The sequence below is a fragment of the Micropterus salmoides genome, unplaced genomic scaffold (assembly GCF_014851395.1).
Source record: "Micropterus salmoides isolate LMB-PRFRI ecotype aquatic unplaced genomic scaffold, ASM1485139v1 Ms_hic_scaffold_12, whole genome shotgun sequence".
Classification (NCBI taxonomy): Eukaryota; Metazoa; Chordata; class Actinopteri; order Centrarchiformes; family Centrarchidae; genus Micropterus; species Micropterus salmoides.
Genome location: NW_024040263.1, coordinates 15,729,622 through 15,752,647, shown reverse-complemented (window position 1 = coordinate 15,752,647; position 23,026 = coordinate 15,729,622). Strand labels below are relative to the sequence as shown.

The 23,026-nt window shown below is 39.3% G+C and overlaps 1 protein-coding gene and 1 long non-coding RNA gene across 10 annotated transcripts; both read left to right on the top strand.

The window, feature by feature from the left end:
• Positions 1-704: 704 nt before the first annotated feature.
• Positions 705-13,293, top strand: LOC119899170 (serine hydrolase-like protein). Of its 6 annotated transcripts, XM_038713636.1 has the most exons (13): positions 713-740; positions 828-902; positions 2,086-2,229; positions 8,499-8,708; positions 9,153-9,194; positions 9,294-9,313; positions 9,396-9,470; positions 10,092-10,198; positions 10,289-10,368; positions 10,450-10,484; positions 10,603-10,679; positions 10,767-10,854; positions 12,118-13,293. In XM_038713636.1, the coding sequence occupies exons 2-13, from the start codon at positions 845-847 to the stop codon at positions 12,259-12,261; spliced, it is 1,080 nt and encodes a 359-aa protein (XP_038569564.1). In that variant the 5' UTR covers positions 713-740; positions 828-844; the 3' UTR covers positions 12,262-13,293. The 6 variants fall into 6 exon arrangements, with proteins under 6 accessions (XP_038569565.1, XP_038569563.1, XP_038569567.1 ...); XM_038713635.1 differs by having other exon boundaries at positions 706-902; XM_038713638.1 differs by having other exon boundaries at positions 708-902; positions 8,499-8,612.
• A 5,719-nt stretch (positions 13,294-19,012) lies between these two features.
• Positions 19,013-21,829, top strand: LOC119899172. Of its 4 annotated transcripts, none has more exons than XR_005443737.1 (5): positions 19,013-20,040; positions 20,287-20,372; positions 20,793-21,001; positions 21,107-21,547; positions 21,685-21,829. It is a non-coding gene; the product is annotated as an uncharacterized LOC119899172 (long non-coding RNA). The 4 variants fall into 4 exon arrangements; XR_005443738.1 differs by having other exon boundaries at positions 20,287-20,872; positions 20,964-21,001; XR_005443736.1 differs by having other exon boundaries at positions 20,287-21,001; positions 21,107-21,281; positions 21,459-21,547.
• Positions 21,830-23,026: the final 1,197 nt, after the last annotated feature.

The following is a 23,026-nucleotide window of genomic DNA, read 5'->3' as shown; positions in this document are numbered from 1 at the left end:
TCAATGAATATTTCTTTACATACTATTAAAATATCTTCTAGTCTGGATCTTGTGACCCCAATATTGTGGATTGTCACGTCTCCTATGCTAAGTGTTTTGTCACAACTCTAATCTGAACCCTAAAATGTCCCCACCACTTTTCAACACAAAGTGACGCCCTTTCCCACCTGTAACTGTCATTGGCTGTTAAAGTCTTTGCGTTGTAACCTAAGCAGTCCTTCAGAATGCGCTCTATTACATGTACATGCATCCTGTATGTATTAGTGAGTGTAGTGGTGCTCATGGGACGTCATGCTGGGACGGGTGAGTATGAGGCTGGGAGGGAAAAATCACAGTATACTCACTAGAAAAAAATAGACTACACCACTGGTCATTATACATTTCTTTTACTGTATTAAAATACCACTTATGTGTCTTTTTATATTCTCTTGTAAGTATTGTATTATTTCATGCCCTGACATTATGTTTCCTCCTCTTGTTCTTATGTACAGTTTGATATAATTTGACGGTGCATGAAAGTTGGACGAGGACTGCGAAGCTCGTTACAGTAAAAACCATCAGGCCCTCTGCTGGTTAACAGCTGTCACGTAGAAGGTAAGCCCCGCCTCTTCTTAATTTTCATTGGTCTAGACTGCAAATCCAGATACCCGTTTATCCAATAGCATCTTGAGCTTGCGTCACCTGGTTTTTCAACCCGGAAAACGGCAGTGAGCGTGAAAAAGGGCTGTAAAAGTGTTCAGGTTAGAAGTTGGCGACAAGTTTATTTGTGCTGCCAAAATGTTTACTTAACGTTACTTTTCTAGGTTTTAATTACAGCGTTTGTTCAGCATAGGTGTTCCCCAACATGATGCGAGCTCTGAAAGGCGTCAGACACCTGCACACCGGTACAATGAAACAAGCAGGTAACTTAACTAAGTTATATCTGCGGCTCACAGTCAGTCAGGCAGACAGTCAGTCATAGTTATCCAAAGAAGGTTAAAGTCAAGGGCAAATGTTGCCTACTTGAAGATACTCGAAGAAACTGAAGGATGGTGAAGAAGCCTCAAGAGGTCGCCGTCCAGTTGCTCTTTGTTTGACTCTTCCTTGGTTAATTAGTTTATCTATCGGTATGTTTGTTCAGATGTCATTACTGTTGTGCTCAAAACACGGGGAAAGTAGTGAAATAATCGTGTTTACATGTCATTAGAAGATATTGCTCGTAGTTTTATAAGTGCTTGTGTGTATGAGCTACAGACTGTACAACAAATATCTGTACATAGTAGGTTAATGTTTGTTTACATTTTCGAGCTTGCGTTGCGTTTGCGTTCTGCAGAAAGTAAATCAACAATTTTCATTTTCGATTAATGGTTGAAGTCATCTCTGAAACAAGAAATGCTGAACATCTGTTGGTTCCAGGTTCTCACATTGGGAAGGTCTGCTTTTCTGCCATATGTCAATGTAAATTGAATATCTTTGGGTTTGGGACAAAACAATTTGAGGATGTCATTCTCAGCTCCCAGAACCTGTGATGGGTATTTTTCACTATTTTTACATTGTAGGAACTAAACAATTAATCAATTAATAGCATAAATAAACGTAAAAATAATTGTTAGCTGCAGCACTAATACAGGAATCCAAAATTCATATTTTAGTGCTTATGTCACAATTTCTGAGAGATCAAGGTGAAGTTGTCAGATTGCTTATTTTGTTCCTCTAAAAGCCCCAACACATTTAATTTATAATGATATAATACAGAGAAGTAAATCCTCTAGTTTAACAAGCTAGAAATTTTTCTTTGATTAGTGATTACAACCTAATCACATTATACAACCCCGTGTTGTAAAATGATGGAATAAATCTACCTTGTAAAACTCGGTTATTAAAATAGTTGACAGCTAACTGTTTAATCAGCTCAGTTGTTTCAGCAGAAGAAATTCCTTCATGCAAACACACCTTTTCCCTGCTAATATTGTTCACGAAGCTTTCCCAGAAGTAAGTTACATGTGGCACAGAGTCTCTTCTTTCTGTTACCATACCACTGGTTAGACAAAAACTAATACAGGCTTTCATTAGTATTACTAAACCTCAGCATTGTTGTGTGTCCAGTTTCAGAGCTCTCCATACCGGTCCCATGGGGAGAGATCAGAGGTAAAGTCTGGGGTCCTGATCACGGTCATCCTGTGCTGTGCCTGCACGGCTGGGCTGACAACTGTGGTACATTCAACACCTTCATTCCCCTTCTACCCAAAGGTAATTGTTGTTGTAGTAAACTCATGTAAAAATGAACATGGCTCTTGGGCACCCATTTTAACTCCTCCTCTATAGTTTAAATTAAATCTCTAAGGTTTTCCACAAGCCTACTTCAAAAAGCAAAAATCTATCTTTAAACCAGTGGTCGGCAATAGGCGGCCAGATTACTATGATAGCAGGGGGAAAAAAAAATAATTGACTCCAGTCATGACAGCTACAGTTACTTTCACCATCACTTACTCTTAAGTGATTGTGCCTCTAAAATAAAAGCACGAGAACGTCTTTTTCAGCAAAGCTTTATGTCGAGTTTATTAAGAGCTTTTACTTTGAAGAGTTCTGAACAACATTCAAAAGAGTCTCTGGCCTGCTTGACCCACCTCTGAAAAAGATGTCAGTAAATGTGTGATTGGATTCCCCTGAATTTTCTCAGGGAAATGAAAATAAGTGTCCATAGGTTTATGAATGCGAACCTATGAACCTTGTGCAAAAGTGTCCTCCATTTGTAGTAAGTTGGAATTGATCTTACAACCTACCTAACGGGAGTCCCGCACAGTACCGAAAAAACTTCTACAGAAAATTGCAGTGCTGGAAACCAAGATCCACAGGTTAGAAGTGAATGTGGAAGTGAATGGACTATGCAGGAATGACACCACTTTACCGTGGACCCAAAACAGTGGACAAGACCATGCTAACACATGGCTAATTAGCACCAACAAGACTACCAAGAAGCAGGAGGCCTGTGTTCTGGGTAATAAATCTAAAAGTGGGAGTCTTCCCTGGAACACTCTTGGTGCAAAGCCTAAGAGTAAATAATTTCCTGGGGAAATGGGAGGACGAGTAACAGGCAGAACCCAGCGCCCTGAGATTTGTGATGCGACTGGCTGGCCTGCATTATCATCCAGGCAGAGCGCCTCTTCAACCCCTGTTCTTGGTAGGACACAGCCGTGGACAGTTGCGAAAGGGAGAGTTGGCAACAAACCTCCCCAACAACCGAGTGTGCAACAGCAGAACAGATTTTCACCACTATTGCAGGACCCTGGATCTCCGACTGATGACCTGGATAACCTCCGTCCTCACACAGAAGGGTAAGGACTGAGCGTAAATCAGAAAGTAAAAGGCTGCAGGGAAAGCTAACGATTGGGCCTCAAACCCTGATTGTGGGTGACTCTGCTGTAAACAATGTAAGAAGCATGTGCAATAAGAACACCAAAATACTCTGCTTTCCGAAGGATTCGGTGTCTGATTTGGCAGAAAGAATCCTGCATATCGTGGCTGAACATCCTACTGTGAAAAACATCATACTGCACATCGGGGCTAATGATGTTGTGAAGCAACAGTCTGAAGTGTTGAAAGAGGACTTTAATAATCTGTTGAACACAGTCAGCTCTTTGAATGCTGGGGTGTTTATCAGTGGCCCTATATCGCCAATCCAGAGAGGAGCTGAGAGATTCAGCAGATTGATGGCATTGAACACGTGGCTTTCAACGGCATGTCCTGTCCATTCAGTGCATATCATCGAAAACTTTTACTTTCTGTGGGACTGCAGACATCTTTTTTAAGGCAGATGGACTTTGCCTTAACAAGTCAGGAGTAAAATTGTTAAGCTCCAACCTGTTTTAATTTCTGCGTCACTCATCTGTTCCCTCTGCCAAGGACAAGAGACAAGAGGAATCTAAACAAGAAGAAGACATAACACAACATGCCAGAAACCTTGAAGAAGAGCCACCTCAGCCCCCGCCGGAAGAGAGCTCTGATCACGGGAAATAACTGAGCCAAGAGGTTGACCCTCCACCTTCCTCACTGAAAACCAACAGATTCACCATCTCTACCCACCCAATCCCCATCTAGGACACCCTTATCTCCAGACACCCTTTCTCCCCTCTCCCCCTGTTGGACTTCACTGATCACATGGAAGACCTGGTTAGAGCTGGGACAAAATTTACTCCCCTCACCATCCACCTCCACCACTGGTTCTAAGTCCTCCAGGTTTGACACATGTGTCACAAATACAGCGCACAAATCCCGCTCCACAATGGCGAAAAAGCCCAGTAAGCTCTGTCTGATATGTGCTGGATCCAGGCTACAAGGAAAATAGCACTCATGACTCTTCCCAGGACAAGCCCGGTGTGCTGGAAGTCTTCTCCATCCCTTTCTTGACAGGTAACAGAAAAAGCATGGTGAATGTGTTAAGAAACAGGAAGCACTCAACATATCCTGCAAATTTAGTATTAATTCCTCGTCAGCCGCAGCCTGTCGAAAAAAGTGGGCCAGATAATGTTTTTAACACACTAAAATTAGCTTTGTTAAACGTTAGGTCTTTGGCAGGAAAAACATTTTTAATCAATGATTTTATAATTACTCACAATCTCAATTTCATGTTTTTAACTGAAACTTGGTTGGACAAAGATAACAGTGCAGCTGTCCTTATCGAGTCTACCCCTCCCAACTTCAGTTTTATGAGTGAAGAGTGCATAAGAGAGGAGGTGGAGTTGCCATTTTGTTTAATGACTCCCTCCAATGCAAAAAGATGTCTTATGGGAATTTTGCTTCTTTTGAATATGTGGCTCTTCAGCTGAATTCCTCTTCTCGAGCTATTTTTCTAAATATCTACAGGCCCCCTAAATACTATGCAAACTTTTTTGATGACTTTGGTGAACTGCTGTCTATAATCTGTATTGACTTTGACTGTGTAGTTATTGTTGGTGATTTTAACATCCATGTTGACAACCCCCAGGACAGAGGGACTAAAGAACTGTGTTGTGTTCTTGATAATTATGGACTAAGAGTAAGGGGCGCACTTTGGACTTGGTCATCTCCAAGGGTCTGGACATTTCCAAGGTTGTGGTGACTGATGTTGCTCTCTGATCATTCCTGTGTTTTCTTTGAGAGTGCTATCTGTGTGCACACAAATGTACAAACAGAGGTAATCACAAAACAGCATATCACTGAAAACAGTGATAGTGAAAAATTTATTGAGGCTTTCTCCTCAACACCCGCCCTCTCACGGGTCTCAGTCAATGAGCTTGTAGATAATTACACTTCTAAAATTACAAATGTTATTGATGCCATTGCACCAGCCAAGGTGAAGGTGGTCTCTGGTAAGACAAGATCTCCATGGAGAAGTACCACGCTGGTTAGAACTCAAAAAAGAGAGTGTCGAAAAGCTGAACGCAGGTGGCGGAAAACAAATCTCCAGGTTCATTATGACGTCTATAAAGAGAGACTTCACATTTATAATTTAGAACTGAGAAATGCAAGGCGGTCCTTCTTCTCTGACATCATCACCAAAAACACTAATAATGCATGTGCCCTGTTTGCTACTGTCGACAGGCTAACCAACCCTCCTGTGCCTGTAGCCTCTGACCTTCTATCCACCAGGGCGTGCAATGAATTTGCCTCCTTCTTCACAGACAAAATTCAAACAATTAGACAAGCAATCAGTGCCTCCATGCCAGTAACAGGATATGTCTTGTCCCTATGTCCACTCAAAAACAATTTATATAGCACGAAAAAATTTGATTCTATTAACCATAAAAACCTGGAGGACATAATATAACATCTGAAATCCTCCTCATGCTGCCTTGATATTGACGGGTTTTTTCAAAAATGTTTCTAAATGCATGGCTTCAGATCGACTACAAATTGTCAACATGTCTCTCCTCTCAGGTTTTTTCCCACAGGCCCTGAAAACTGCAGTCATTAAGCCACTCTTAAAAAAGAGCAATCTAGAAAGGTCACTAATGAGCAATTATAGGCCCATATCAAATCTCCCATTTTTAAGTAAAATCATTGAAAAGGCTGTTTTTCAACAGCTTAGTGCTTTCTTGGCACTAAATAACAGTTTTGATGTCTTCCAGTCAGGTTTTCGACCACACCACAGCACTGAGACGGCTCTTGTTAAGGTCTTCAATGACATCCATTTAAACACTGACAGTGGCAGAATTTCAGTCTTAGTATTGGATCTCAGTGCTGCATTCGACACAGTCGACCACAACATATTACTAGACAGACTTGGAAACTGGGTTGGACTTTCTGGCACAGTACTAAAATGGTTTGAATCCTACTTAAATGACAGGGACTACTTTGTGTCTATAGGTAATCACACATCTGAACTGACAAAAATGACATGTGGAGTTCCCCAAGGCTCCATTTTGGGACTTCTTTTGTTTAACATTTACATGCTTCCACTGGCTCAGATTATGAAAAACAACAAAATATGTTACCATAATTATGCAGATGACACACAGATTTACATAACCATATCACCAGGGGACTATGATCCCATTCAGGTGCTGAGTAACTGTATTGAGCAGGTCAACTATTGGATGTGCCAGAATTTTCTTCAATTAAACAAGGATAAAACTGAAGTTATTGTTTTTGGAGCCAGGGAGGAACGATTGAAAGTCAGTGCTCGACTTCAATCTGTAATGTTAAGAACCACAAATCAAGCCAGAAATCTTGGTGTAGTCATGGACTCAGACCTGAATTTGAGTAGCCATATTAAGACAATTACAAAGTCAGCCTACTATCACCTGAAGAATATATCACAGATTAAAGGACTTATGTCTCAGCAAGACCTGGAAAAGCTTATCCATGCATTTATCTTCAGTCGACTTGACTACTGTAACAGTGTCCTTACAGTGCTCCCTAAGAAATCCATCAGACAGCTGCAGCTGATTCAGAACGCTGCTGCTCGAGTCCTCACTAAGACCAAAAAGGTGGATCACATCACTCCAGTTCTGAGGTCTTTACATTGGCTTCCTGTATGTCAAAGAATTGATTTCAAAATCCTGCTGTTAGTTTATAAAGCACTAAATGGTTTAGGGTCAAAATACATTTCTGATCTTCTGCTTCTTTACGAACCATCCAGACCTCTCAGGTCGTCTGGGGCAGGTTTTCTTTCTGTCCCCAGAGTCAAATCTAAACAAGGAGAAGCAGCGTTCAGTTATTATGCTCCGTATATCTGGAACAAATTCCCAGATAACTGCAGGTCTGCTGAAACTGTCAGTTCTTTTAAATTAAGACTGAAGACTTTTCTTTTTACCACTGCCTTTAACTAGTAGATTGATAACTTACACTGCACTGTAACATTTACTGTATTGTTTTCTTTTTCTTTGTTTTTTAGCTTTTTACCATTGCTTTTAATTAAATATTTACACGGTGAGAAATGAGAAGGTAATTGAGTAAGACTGAACAGAGTGAAGGAAGTGGTCTTAAATCTCATGCCTGAGTGATCTGCAGGAACCTCTGTCCACCTGTAAACGCGCAGGTGGGTCCAGAGTATAACTGGATCAAACCGGCCTGCGGACAGACATGTCCTGGTTTCTCTGTAGTGTCCGAGGGTTTTTGGAGTTTCAGTGGACCCAAAGATTGCTGCGGACCTGAGTACAGACTAGCTAGACAGAGTAGATTAAGTGTACTTCTCTGTTTATTCTCTTTTCAAAATAATTGTAACTCAATTATTTGCTCAACTCCTCAGCCTGTTTTTATTTTCCATTTAACTCTTTTAACCCTGATTGTGTACACTGCGCTGTAATTATTATTGTGTAATTTTTCAATTTCCCTATGTTGCTTTTAAACTTTTTTATATTTCCCTGTTGCTTTTATGTAAAGCACTTTGAATTACCTTGTTGTTGAAATGTGCTATACAAATAAACTTGCGTTGCCTTACATGTATTCCTTTGGGGCAATTGCGCCCGTCAAAATGACACAATGAAGTCACTGACAGCCCTTTTTGTGGATACAATTTTCACAGGTGTAATTGCCCCACAGGAATACATTGCAGCCAGTTGAAGCCATCTACTGCATGGGTTCCAATACTTTTTGGGCCTAAAGGTCATTTCAACACTAAAATATGTGAAGATAGGGCACCAGTTTAAAAATACCGAAATTATCCTTTAATGTATGTGCACACGTGGTATAAATCAACATGTTCAGCTGCTCCTGCTGCAACTCAGTGTTAAAATTAGAGCTAGAGCAAGTTAAACTTATTGGGAGATTACCTTTGGGATACCTTCGACTTTCTGCTTTTTGTACTTCTTGTATGTAGCATGTAAACTGCACATTTCCTGCCTGCCTCAAAGCTAAATGCTCAATCAATTAAAGGCAGAAATGCCCCAAAAATAATTGTAAAAAATCTTTTTTTTCAGCTGAAGCAAACACATTTAAATTTGCTTGATAGTGTTGAGTTTTTTAGTTAAATAGTACGTCATTATTTCCTTAATGTGACAATCACTGAGACTCAGTGCTTCTCTCTGTCTTCCCCTCAGAGTGCAGATATGTGGCGATGGACCTGGCAGGTCACGGTCAGTCATCACATCGCCGTCCTGGAGTTTTCTACTCCTTTCCTTCGTATGTGATGGATGTACGCAGAGTCATTGACGGTGTGTGGGTTCATGAAGTCGCAGGAGTTAATCCACTAATTCAACTCAAACATCAGTGTTTGTTCATGCGACAGGTTCGGTCCCTGCGTGTCCTGGGTTTGCTATATTGACTTGTTCATGTTTTTTTTATTGAATTCAAACCACTATGTGATGCGTAATTTATTTTTCCTTTAATTGTACATTGACTTGTTTTATTTGTTGTGCACCACTGTGTGTGACAGATTTTTAGCCGACTTATTATACATTATATATGTTGGATATATATTATACTATTAGTATTATTATTATTAACTCAAAGAGAAGAAGGTGTCTGATGAAGACTGTTGATGAAAGCTCCAGTTTTTGTCAAATCAAAGATATGTGTTTTTGAACACATTTGCCATTACAGTATATGTTCATATCTAAATATCACCCAGCCCTAGTGCATCTGTACTGCAGTTAAAGCACAGCAGTTTTGTTGCCTTCTAACTTAAAACAGTCTGAGTGTTCTGTGATGAGATACGGGACCTGGTTGATGATCTGTGAAATTAACTCCCACAGCTATGCAGTGGAATAAATTCTCCATCATAGGCCACAGCATGGGTGAGTTCAGCTTTACAGCAAAGCGAGAGAGATTCAAATGCTTGTTTATTTGCATGTATATATTTATGTGTACACTTTCTTTTTTTAATTTTATTTCAGGTGGTAACATTGCTGGACTGGTAAGTACGATACATATACTGCCTCTGTATCAACTGTTTAGCTGTACCTTGTGGTATTTAGTCCACATTGTGTTTCCCACAGTTCAGTGCACTGTATCCTGAGATGGTGGACGCTGTCGTACTGTTGGACTCTTATGGATTCTTACCTACAGACCCGGTACTTTAACAGTATTCCCCCCCATAGACTACAGTTACTTCAGGGCTGCAGTTTGCTGTTTAGATAAGGGTTAAGAAAAATACTATATGCTTTGAAGTTGTAATGCTTTCCTTTGTGGTGATAAAAATAATTACATTTGTTTACACCAGCCTGCGGAACCATTTCACAAGTCCTCCCACAAGATTTTCCCCCAGTCCTTTGCTTTAGAAGTAATCATTTGCATTTCAAGCTTTGCTCAGTATAACTATGAAACAGGTGTTAAATTGCGTTTTTTGTGGAAGTTGCTCCTAAAAGTGACATTAAACTTTGTGAACTCTGCAGAAACCCTGGCATTACTCTACTAAACATGCAGAGCAGTAGGTACAAAGGAGAAGGGCGGACATGTTGCTCAGCTATAGTATAAAATGTATAAAATATATATTAGGGTGTTTGACATATTGAAAGGCGTCACATTTAAGAAATGCTTTTCAACACCAATGTCTAAATGAGTGACAGTTTGTCCTACTAAATGTATTATATTATTGCACCACTCCACATTTCACAGAGAGCTGTGCTGTACAGTCCGCTCCTGCCAGTAGTTTTGAATTGCTTCCTTCATCATTTGTGTCCGTTTTCTGGCAGAATGAAATGCCTAAAGTGATGAGGCAGGGGATGGACGAGATGCTTCAGTTTGAGAAGAAGACAGAAGAGAAAACAAGAGTTTACACTTATGCAAAGGCAGTTGAGAGGTGCTTTATCATTCCACTTCTTGGTCATTGATATCTAGTTACTTTGTCTCTTTTAACCAGCTGCTGGCTAAAATGTTTCATTTCTTCCAGGCTGTTGGCTGCAAACCCGAGTCTGTCTGTGCAGTCTGTACGCATGCTTTTAGAGCGCGGTCTAGTTCAAGTTGAAGGAGGTACGTCTTTGTCTGCCTCTTCCGAATAATTACACTGTTTTTACTCTTACACTGAAAATATTATGTATTTTTCTCTCACAGGAGTGGTGTTCTCTCGAGACTTTCGAATTAATCTGGTAGGTTACAGCTGAACTGCACCAAATCATCATTTTGCCTTTTGATTTCTCCAAAATGGGTCGTCATATGCAGCCCATAAAATGCAGGTATACGGTATGTTATGTTCTTCATTTTCAGAAAAACATTGTGCGCATCAGTTTGGAGCAGAGTCTGGAGATGCAGTCAAGGATACAAGCGTCTGTTCTAGTTATTCTGTAAGATTTTCCCCCAACTCAAATGTTCTAAACTCTACTATTATAATGTACCTCACTGAATACACATGTTTGTCTTTGTCTTTCCAGAGCAGAAAGCGGCTTTGAAAAAATATTTGCTGAACCAGATCAGAAGAAATTTACATCAGCGCTTCTCCAGGGCTATCGGGACAGAAATGTGAGTGTACAGTCTATTTCTGTTACATAAGTACGCTTGCAGCTTCGTGTTTATTTTTAACCGCCTGTGTGTGGATAAGACTGACAGACGCACAAATGCAAAATTAGCAGCGTAGTACGAGCTCAATGTCTCAGAGGGGGCACAATTTTCTTTATAGCTGTGAACCTCGACGCTGACCTACATACTGGAACTTGGTCAAATGCTGCTGATGCTGTCTCTTTTCAAGTCGGCTGCTGATAGAAAAATTCAGTGGATGTCAGTCTTTGACGCGGTGCAGGAAAAGACAAGCATGGGATGGTAGAATGCTAAGGATTTTAAAAACTGCTATAATCAATATTTCTATAATAACAATGTAGCAAATAATAATGTGAAAACAATGGAGTGATGCACCTGGAGACAACAACACCTGAATCTGCAGCTCCCCTTGACTTCACCAGCTTTATAGTGAGTTTTAGCTGTTTGTTTCCTTGTTTAGCCACTTAACTGTTTTGGTTCACTCTCAGTGTCATTTTCAGGCAGACAAGTTTTCAGCAAATAAAGGCTCTAAAACAGCAGACAGATACACAGTTAGTGACTAGCTGGTTGAACACCGTGGAGCATTTAGCAGCCAAAACGGCAGATATTTTCCTCAGGACTTTGGGGAGACCAAAAACAGAGCTAAACAAGAGTGAATATTGGACTTACATTCAACAGGTGAAGAGGAAAATGTTGCTCTGGAACTGCTGGATGTATAAATAAGCAACTGTTTGCAAACAATTTCATCATATCAACTTAAAGGGTAACTTTGGATTACTATTCTTATCAAGGGAGTAGCTTGGCTTTTACGAAAGCGATATCACCACTCTTTCTGGTTAAATAAAAAGGATCTTTAAAAAAAGATCTATCTCTGTTTGGATCCTTTTCACACTGTTTTCGCACCCTGTTAACACCCTGTCTGATCCTTTTGGTGGCAAAAGAAAGCACCTTTAGAGGACGTAATTTGACAGGGCGATATTATCTGCAATACGTTACAGCCCCGTTTCAATGCTGCTGAGTGCAGGGGGTTCAGTCAATACACGACCACTTTCAAAAAATGTTGTTCCAATTAGTCACATAGACACACAAACGTGAGAAAATAGTCCAGGTTGAAAAATACAGAGGCTACATGTCAATGTTGTGTTTACAATTAGTTTCTGCTTCCTCTTTAAGTGGCCATTGTAGGTTAAATATAAGAAGTTAATCTCTTATACTCGTCTTAATCGTCTGTCTGACTCTTTCTTTCAGCACACGGTGGTGACTGTACCAGGAAATCATCACGTCCATCTGAACAATCCTGAAGTCGTCGCTCCACTTGTGTCTGACTTCCTGCAGACCAAAGTGTTGTCGCAATTAGCCAGACTAAAAAATGAACAGACCTCTAAGTTATAGCAAACACACAAACGTGCCTTAAGTCCAGCCGGTCCTCACCAGAAAAACGACCGCATATGTTGTTTTTTCAAGCAGCTTATTACGACCAATATGACGTACCATAAAGAGCGAGAAAGTCCAAGTAACGAGGTGGATGGAGTAGATAAATAGGTCAAACCCAGAACATTTGGGTATTTGGGTCACATGTGAAACTAAGTCAATGTTGAGTTATTTATAGTTTTAAGTTAAATAGCATTATTGTCTCGCATGACACAAGTCAGGTAACGTACTTACTTACCTTAACCTATCCAAGTAGTTTTGTTGCCTTAACCAAACTGCAAATGTTTCCCAATGTAACAAAGTGTTTAATGTCATGTAACTTACATAACCTGGTAAAAGTCCAGTACACCTCTGGCTGGAGTGGTACTTTCCAGCGGTTATATGTGTCGTTTAGGTAAACAGTCATATATGTCTTTGTTGGAGGCATTGACAAACAACCTATGCTGTCGTTGTACATGTTGCTGAAGTCATATTACACTAAGTTCTCTAAGTTGTGCTTATGTTCATACTGTAGTGTTTACACCAGTGGTTCTCAAAGTGGGGGATGGGCCTCCCTTTTGGGGAGCATAGAGCCACTGCAGGGGGGGCGTGTGGATTAAACATTTGGAGTGGAACTAAGTTGACTGAACATGACTAATGTAGGGGAATAAATAACCAAGAGTTTGCGGATGCTATTGTTCCAACTGGAATCATTTTTTTTTATTTCAATCGAATTCAACTCATTACCTCCTGTTTGCCCTACTATTATTAATTATTTAACATATTTTAAAAGATATTAATGTTTTATTGTCATATTAAAGTGGCATGTTTTTGTGGATCATAGAGTGACCTCGATAATAAACATTTCATGGAATTTACACATTTCCAACAATGTCTACAAAAAGTGATTATGAGCTCTGTAAAGATAGATGGCGTGGCTGAGATGTTCAATTGGACTGGATTAGATTATACAGGTGTATCTAAAAAAAATAATTAAAAAAAGTGTCCACTGAGTGTATATGTATATATTTTGTTTTATATTTTTTAGTGCAGTCTAATTCCTGTAAGACACTTAGTGGTTGTCTGGGATTGTCTGGTGTTTTTCAGGCTGCTTAGCTCTCCTTGGCTTGGTGCATTTCTGCTGCCCTACAGGTGTATTCACAGGCAGTAGTTATTTCACCTTGTACCTGCTGTCTTTGATGAAAGTTTGAAATGCACTGTGGCACATCAGGTCTGTTAGATGTCTGCTGCCCATTGTTAATATTTTAGCAGTTGCACAAATTCTCTGAAGTGTGAGTCCTCATATTTAATCTCAAAAGTTGGTGATCTGTGGATGGTGAGCAGAGGAGGACTCTAGACTCAGCAGCTGCTGTGACACTGTTGTTTACTGCATGTTTTCAGTAATGCAGCATTCAAGCTGAACAAGAATGGCCTTTAGTTTGGCTGGCTGAGTGGCAGTGACTAATAAAAAAGGGCAGGAAGTCATGAAACATTAATGGAAACAGTTCGAAACCCTAGTTAAGATATAAATAGTTTTATTATGTGACTCTGATTCAAAGTTTAATGTGGTGTGTGACCTAAAGAGCTTTGGATGCACACACTATATAAATACAGGTGCTGGTCATATAATTAGAATATCATCAAAAAGTTTATTTATTTCAGTAATTCTATTCAAAATGTGAAACTTGTATAATGCATAAATTCATTCCACACAGACTGATAAATTTCAAGTGTTCATTCCTTTTAATTTTGATGATTATAACTGACAACTAATGAAAACCCCAAAATCAGTATCTCAGAAAATTAAAAAAAATACTGTGAAAAGGTTCAATATTGAAGACACCTGGTGCCACACTCTAATCAGCTAATTAACTCAACACACCTGCAAAGGCCTTTAAATGGTCTCTCAGTCTAATTCTGTAGGCTACACAATCATGGGGAAGACTGCTGACTTGACAGCAGTCCAAAAGACAACCATTGACACCTTGCACAAGGAGGGCAAGACACAAAAGGTCATTACTAAAGAGGCTGGCTGTTCACAGAGCTCTGTGTCAAAGCACATTAATAGAGAGGCAAAGGGAAGGAAAAGATGTGGTAGAAAAAAGTGTACAAGCAACAGGGATAACCGCACCCTGGAGAGGATTGTGAAACAAAACCCATTCAAAAATGTGGGGGAGATTCACAGAGAGTGGACTGCAGCTGGAGTCAGTGCTTCAAGAACCACCACGCACAGACGTATGCAAGACATGGGTTTCAGCTGTCGCATTCCTTGTGTCAAGCCACTTTTGAACAAGGCACAGCGTCAGAAGCGTCTCACCTGGGCTAAAGACAAAGGACTGGACTGCTGCTGAGTGGTCCAAAGTTATGTTCTCTGATGAAAGTAAATTTTGCATTTCCTTTGGAAATCAAGGTCCCAGAGTCTGGAGGAAGAGAGGAGAGGAACAGAATCTACGTTGCTTGAAGTCCAGTGTAAAGTTTCCACAGTCAGTGATGGTTTGGGGTGCCATGTCATCTGCTGGTGTTGCTCCACTGTGTTTTCTGAGGTCCAAGGTCAACGCAGCCGTCTACCAGGAAGTTTTAGAGCACTTCATGCTTCCTGCTGCTGACCAACTTTATGGAGATGCAGATTTCATTTTCCAACAGGACTTGGCATCTGCACACAGTGCCAAAGCTACCAGTACCTGGTTTAAGGACCATGGTATCCCTGTTCTTAATTGGCCAGCAAACTCGCCTGACCTTAACCCTACAGAAAATCTATGGGGTATTGTGAAGAGGAAGATGCGATACGCCAGACCAAACAATGCAGACGAGCTGAAGGAAACTATCGGAGAAACCTGGGCTCTCATAACACCTGAGCAGGGTTAGGGTTAGGGTTATCAGAGCAGGCAAAAGGAGCCCCAACTAAGGTATTGAGTGCTGTACATGCTCATACTTTCATGTTCATACTTTTCAGTTGGCTAACATTTCTAAAAATCCTTTTTTTGTATTGGTCCCTCTAATTTTTGGAGATACTGAATTTGGGATTTTCATTAGTTGTCAGTTTTAATCATCACAATTAAATGAAATAAACATTTGAAATATATCAGTCTATGTGTAATGAATGAATGAATATAATATCCAAGTTTCACTTTTTGATTGGAATTGCTGAAATAAATCAACTTTTTGATGATATTCTAATTATGACCAGCACCTGTATAGCTATTTACCCTTTACATTGCTTGGTTAATTGATTCTGTTAGGGGGCTGTAGTGGGGAAAAGTATATAAACAGTTATCTTGATCAGCACTACAGCATTTTCTTTATATCAACATGTAATATTATGAGTATTAGGCCAAGTCATTCAGTTTAAACCGTAATAAGATTAGCTGGAGACCTTTCTTAATGTTAGAAATTATGAACTGTCTAAAAAATAAAAATTAATTTTAAAAAAATGATTCAACAGAGGGAGATTAAGTCTTGTAGGAGACTTTTGTTAATGTTGTCATTAACTTATCTTTGTCTGGTATGGCCATGTACACTGTATAAAAAATACTGAATAGTATAACTTTAGAAAAGTGCTATGGATTAAAGCATTACATAAATGCAGTTATTTAGGCATTTTATACATTACTATTAAAGGTAATTATTACTCAAACGGAAAGTCAATTTAAAGAAGCCAGATATAAAATTGCCCTGGTGGTTACCTGGGGCAATGATTGTGAGTACTGACCTAACTCTACCTTCCAGCTTCACCAATATATTTTTTTCAGATGGTCAAGAGCTACTTCAAGCTATAGTCTATGGTTGCTTTTCCTGTTTATTTTCCAAATAAATAATATTTGCCCATAAAATCTTGTGTCTGTTGCACAATCTTCCCTTTTCTCTAAAATGTCAAAATGCTAACAACAATCATTTGCATTTCCATTCAAATAAACCTTTATGAGCATGCAGATGTTTTGACAGCTGTTGGCACATACATCAAATATGTCAAATTAATAGTTGGAGTACAGCAGATATGTAAATATTGCAGAATGATTGTAGATGTATGAAATATATTTCTACAGCTGTTTTGTAGCAATGTCACTTTTATCTTTTGTAGATAGGCTTAAAGTTAGGTGCTCTATATCATCCTAAAAACGTGTGATTTTTATTTTATTTTATTACACATTATACCATCTGATCTGTTCTGATTCATAGCTGATTCCTGGGTGAGCCTTAGTTTCCACATCTCTTATCGTATACAATAGTTTACTTTCAGACAGATATTGTTTTGTCACTGAATGACAAATTCATGCCTGTAGACTTTTACTGTTTCTGTACTACAACTCATCGCTAACATTACATTGTTGTTGTTACTGTCTGTGCTACTGTAGATGAGTGGTGCAACAGCAGCCTTGGATAATAGCAGGCACACAAGGTTTTCTACAAAAGAACTGCATTTTTAAATTACTTTTTTCATGCATTCTAAAAAAAATAAGAATTAAACAATAAACAGCCAAATCTATCCATTTAAAAATGTGTCAAATTGGCAGTTATGCAGCTCTCAAGCTGAAAATAGGCCCATATTATGTCCCTCACTATAGATCTTAATTGAGTCGGAGTCAGCTGTTCATCAGAGTGATGGCTTGTGTGAAGAAACCTTTCCTGAGTCTGTTGGTTTTGGCGTACAGTGCTCTGTAGCGCCTACCAGAGGGGAGAAGTTGGAACAGGTTGTGTCCGGGATATTTGAGATAGGATATTAATGTGGAAATGCCACAAAGTTTAAAAAACAAAACATCACAAAGCTATTTAATGTCAGAGATACACTCCCTTAACTTCAGAGTGACAATGATAAAGGATTCTTTGTGCAGGAGGTGCAGAAAGGAAATGGTAATTTTCCCGTGTGTGTGGGAAAGTAGTCTACCGTGGATGGTCCAAACAGTCTGTGTGCATCCTTTTAGAGTGCTAAAGTTAGAGTGTTAAAGTGTTATGTTTCTTTGTCTGTGTTGACATGCTAGCACTGCTGCAAACTTTACGAAATTTTTGACACTTTGCAACAGCACCCACAATGTCTAAAAAAGGTAACAACGTCAGACTTGGTGGAAATCCACAGCTGTTAAAATCATTGATATGCACTTGTTTACTAGTCAGTATGCGTATTTTGGCTCCAGCATCCAGAGCTTTTGAGCTTGTAGCCATCTGTTGGGGAAAGTGCCAGCTAGGCTTATAGCCTACACCTGAATAAAATATTTAGCTGTTGTTCATTTCTGTTTTCTGTCATCTGTCAAATCTTTGTGTGTATGAGCTTCAGACTTAGTTCTCTTTATGCAGCTGTTGTTTAAGTGTAGCCAGTTTGCAGGCTGTTGAGTTTTGCAGATGATTTTTGTTTTGAGACTTAAACTGAAATGTCAACCAATGTTGGGCCGACAACAGTGGTACATTGAACACCCTCATCCCCCTTCTACCCAAAGGTAATCCATTACTGGCTAGTTGGTAATGAGATATTCAGTTAACAAAACATTTCATTTTGGGGGTTTGGGGTATTTTCTTACTCCACAACTTTGTACTTTACTTGGCATACATGTAATGCAAATTCTTCAAAAATCTTCATCTTAACAAGCAGTTTGTGTCTATAATTGTGTCAGAGAGTTTTATTTTTAACAAACGTCTGCCATTGTATTGCAGTAAGATAGTTTCAACGTGTTTTAAAACAAGTAACCTTATTCTGTCTTCTTTTAAGAATCATTTCTAAAAAATCACAATAAAGGTTTTTAAAACAAGTTGATTTCTGCCAGAAGCAGGTTGAAATAATCTAACTATACGAGCAGATTGTTTCACTTATTTTAAGAAAGAAACACAATATGATCCTCATATAAAATACTTAAAATCAGCTCCAACATATCCAGCTGACTAGTTATAATAGTAAATAAAATGCTTACATGTTAATGCAATTAAGTCAAAAATAAATATTGTAAATTAAAACACTGACACTCTTGGTGTCTACGTACACTACGTACTGATGATTTGTACGTTTGATTCTTTAATTTATTTTGCTAATAATAGTTATGTATTTTTACTTGTAGTAGTCTTTTTACACTGAGGCATTGATAGTTACAGGATCTGAGCACTTCTTCTGAGCAAGGCGGATACAGACAATTCACAAAACTATGGACAAGCTGTCCAATTAGTCAGAAATAAATGATCCCATTGTAAGATCAATATTAAGTTCTCATATGATGTACACCACAGTACTTAATCTAGTAAACACACTAGTCCACAAGAGTAAATGTATATAAGATAAAATAGTTATCCCAGCAGTCTACTTAGGAAACATCCTTGGACATTACGAAATATTAAAGAAAACATGGATCTGTACGGTCAGTGTTGTAGTACTTGAGACCGGTCTTAAGACCACTTTTTTGATGGTCTTGGTCTCGTCTTGCATTTGTACTCGGTCTTGTCTCTGTCTCGGACATTGAGGACTTGGGATTTTATTTCAAAACCAGTCAACATTTGGGAATATCAATAAATTGCTTGTGCATTGTCTGATTTATTTATTAACATCCTAACTTTGATTCACCCCTCCCCGCGACGGTAAGCATGGAAAAGGAATGTTGAATAAAGATGCTTACGTTCATTTCAGCTCTTAGTGTTTGTATTTGGGTGTTTTAATGGGAATGTTGATGTGGATCTTTCAGATCGATTTGTTTCATTCCACATTTTATTGTGTGTCATGCAATGTGGGGAACTGGTCTTGGTCTTGACTTGGTCTCGCCCTCCCTCGGTCTTGGTCTTGATTTGGTCTCAGCTCCTAAAAGTCTTGGTCTTGTCTCGGTCTCGATAAACTCTGGTCTTGGTCTTGACTTGGTCTCGGTTTGGGTGGTCTTGACTACAACACTACGTACGGTCAAACGGTGTGTGAGTTTACAAAGTTGCAGAATATTTCTTTCGCCAAACTCAGACATCAGTGTAGGTTTTAACACAAGGTCAGACCTCTCCAGGACTTCCTATTTATGCCCATGATCCAAGCAAAGTAGATACTGAAGCTGCCAGGTTGATGATCTGTGAAATGAACTCCCACAGCTCTGCAGCTGAAGAAATTCTCCATCATAGGCCACAGTATGGGTGAGTGCACCATTGGAGCTTAATATATCTTAATCTGTGTTGTACATTTTGCTGCGTAAAGTAATCACAAAAGTGCAAATCACATGGAGTTTTTATTTAAAGGTGCTGACACTGCTGGATTGGTAAGTGTCAGGCTCTTATCTATTTACTCTTTTGCACACCGTATACAAAGACCATATTTTCATATGTGTGGTATGATAATATGATCTAAATTGTGTTTCCCACAGTTCAGTGCACTGTATTCTGAGATGGTGGATGCTCTTATGCTTCTGGACACATACGGATTCCTGTCTACAGACTCAGTACAAAGTGTTTTGACACAAATTACAGTCACTGTAGAGCTGTAACAGTTTGTGTTTTCAGAAACGTCTGACCAGACACCAAAAGAGAAAGTCTAAAAAAAGGGTCACAACATTTTCTGTCAGGCTTATGTCCCACAATGTGGCTCTAAATGTTGTTTCAAGGAAGGAAATTCTAAATCCTTTATTTCTATGTTTTGCTGGATTTAAGTAGTCAAATTAAGTACACTGAATATAAAATCTTAGAATCAGGCCATTTAATGCCCACCTTTTTGTGTTTTTTTATTGCAGAATGTAATCTCCCTCCAGGTATCTAAACCTCCCAACTGACAAAAATATGCGTCAGTGTATACAATGACTGCTGCAGCCCTGGTTAAATGTTAGTACATATAAAGTCTTCTTATTGTAGATTTAGATATTGTGTTCATTATGAAATTTTAGCAGGGGCTGTCAAGGAAGTCCTTTGATCTCCATTCAATAATATTCATTCTAGTGGTGAAAATGATTCCTGTAGTATTATTGCATTCTGTGATTTTAGTCATATTCTGTATCTCATATCATAAACAAGATCCCTGCTGTGCTTTCCACTCCTGTCAGTAGTTTTTGACCTTCCCTTTTCCTGCAGGCAGACATACCCAAAGTGATGAGGCAGGGGATGGATGTGATGCTGCAGTATTATAAGAAGACAGAAGAGAAGAAGGCAGTTGAGAGGTATTTATTAAGTCATCCCAGGTCTTGGAAATTTACAAAGCAGGGGTTCTTAACCTTTCTGGCAGTCCGACCCCTTTTTGAGGCTGAAAATATTTTGTGCCCCCCCCCAACAAGACACACACCTCCATCCTACTCACTTAATGGGATCAACCTTAGCTAGCTAACTTAGCATTGCCTTTTGAAATTCTTATTCTTCTTTGGCGTTTTTTAGCAGCTGGCATTACCGCCACCTACTGGTGGTCCGTCTAGTTATTTTTTCTATTTTTGTGTCTATAGCAGCATTCTCGCAACCCCCCTGGGACCTGGTGCCATGGGGGTCCAGACCCCCAGCTTAAGAACCACTGATATAAAGGACTATTACATTTCTAGTAACACTGTCTCCATAGTCAGCCGTTGGCTAAAATGCTTCATTTCATTCAGGATGTTGGCTGCAAACCCGACTCTGTCCAAACAGTCTGTGTGCATCCTTTTAGAGCGCGGCCTAGTTCAAGTTGAAGGAGGTACGTCTTTATCTCTTCTTCTTCTCTCAGGGAGGAATAATCTCACCTTGCTTCCTCTCATCTGCTGGCAGCTGAATGTGTTTCCCTTCAGCAGGTTTTGTGTTCTCCTGAGACCTGTGACTTAATTATGTAAGTCACTTTTAACCTCCAAACCTTCACCCACATTCTCCCCCGCTTCTCTGTTAACTTATATATTTTTTTACACAAGAGGTGTGTTTCATTTTTCGTTTCCAGAAAATCATAGCACGGATCATTTTGGAGCAGAGTCTGGGGATGCAGTTAAAGATTCAAGCCGCTGTTCTTGTTCACCACTGAAGGGGATTTTTCAGTACAACAAATTTGTAGTACAACAGTGTGACAACAGACAGGGACATTTCAGCTGACATAAATGTCATGAGCAGCAAAACTGGTAACAAACAAAGTGAAAATCTTATCCCCATCTCCCAGATATTCTTGCATGCAAGTCACAAATCTCTGTCTATGTCATAGTTATCTAACAATAACATACCCTTTATCCTTTTGCGTTACTCCTACAGTATATGGTCTTTTGTCACATCGAACTAATTATGTTCAAATCTCCTTCCAGAACAGAAAAAGGGCTTTGATAAAATATTTTTTGAACCAGCTAAAAAGGAATTTACCTCAACGCTTCTCCAAGACTGACAGGATGGAAATGTGAGTTTGCAACTGGGACAGAATGAAAATACAATCAAAATGTTTGAAGTGGTTTGTTGTGATTCTTTAATCATCTTAGTGGTTACTGATTCTGCATATCACCAGTTAATATCCCTCCCTGTTTCTGTTTGTTTTAGCACACAGTGGTGACAGTACCAGGCCATCATCATGTTCACCTGGATAAGCCTGAAGTTGTCGCTCCGTATGTGTTCAACTTCCTGCGAACCAAAGTGCTCTCACAGTCAGCCAGCCAAGAGCAAAAGTTAAAAGCTACACACTCACATTGATGTCATATGTCATACCGTTGTTTACAAGAGCAAACTGTGTGTTTACTTTAACAAAAGTATTAAAGGTCCCATGAAGTGTCACCATTGCTTCCTTAATGTGACGTCATTCCTTTTGAAAAAAAGTTGGTGGTGCTGGACATTAGATGGTGAGGGATCAGACTTTAAGGTGGGATAAGCAATTCAAATCCAGCACATGTCTTTTTGTCAAATTCAGCGAATATCTCCCCCTGGTATGTAACGTTGATGTTGCTTGGTTTGCATTAATAATGGTATATATTTAGACTTCAACTTCAATGCATTATTCACACTTTCAGCATCATGGACACCTCAGAAATACAGAAATAATCCAAACAGTTCCTTTAATTAAAAACAGAAAACATTTTTGTTGTTACATTTTTGCAAAAATTCACAGCAGGACTTCCTTAACCTTTCATTTGCTGCTGGTAAAGTAAAAATTGTGCCAACCAACCCAGGTTTCCCCAGAAGGTTTGTCTATATAATGACGTCTTACTAAATGGTTCAAAATGTTTTTTTGTATTAATTTGAATGGCCAGTTTAACTTATATCTAATAGTTATTAACAACAATTTGCAGAGCAAACAGCAGAAAACCTTAACACCAACCCAAAGCTGGGTCAAAGCTGCCACAGCAACAACAGGGAACTAATGCATGAGAACTGAAAGAGGTGAAGAGGGAGAGATGTGACCCACGACCAGTTCATCATAGTTTATAATAATGAATGACACAGACATTTCATAGAGAAGACAAGCGTATAACACGGATCTGTCTCTCTCACCCCTAGGGGTGCGTGAGCTGCCTATAGGGGGTGCATGACAGGAAAAATGTAATGGTGGTGTAATCGTGTAATAACTACAACAATTGTTTTTTGTGGAACTTTTCATGTAATAAAAACTTGAATTGAAAACTTTCTTTTGTAAATTTAATTTAAAATTAATAACATTATTAATAGTTAGCTCACTGGGAATGGCTACTCACATACCTCTTTCCCTCTCCCCTCCCTCTCTCTGTCAGATTGAGCCGCCCGCCCTGTACTTACAAATCCTCATTTGGATCCTCTCCTCCATGATATCTGTTTATGACGCTATAACAGGGTGTGATTTGTGAGAAAACAGAGGAGGGATGTTTTGAAATGTTTCTTTTGTCGTGAAAATAACCCCCCGCCTCCCTCCGCA

What these genes read in the sequence shown, in the direction of transcription:
- LOC119899170 (XM_038713635.1), top strand. Translation starts at nt 845, where the DNA reads ATGATGCGAGCTCTGAAAGGCGTCAGACACCTGCACACCGGTACAATG. An exon ending in GATTCTTACCTACAGACCCG is followed by an intron (nt 9,471 to 10,091) that starts GTACTTTAACAG and finishes GTTTTCTGGCAG; the next exon opens with AATGAAATGCCTAAAGTGAT. An exon ending in TCTAGTTCAAGTTGAAGGAG is followed by an intron (nt 10,369 to 10,449) that starts GTACGTCTTTGT and finishes TTTCTCTCACAG; the next exon opens with GAGTGGTGTTCTCTCGAGAC.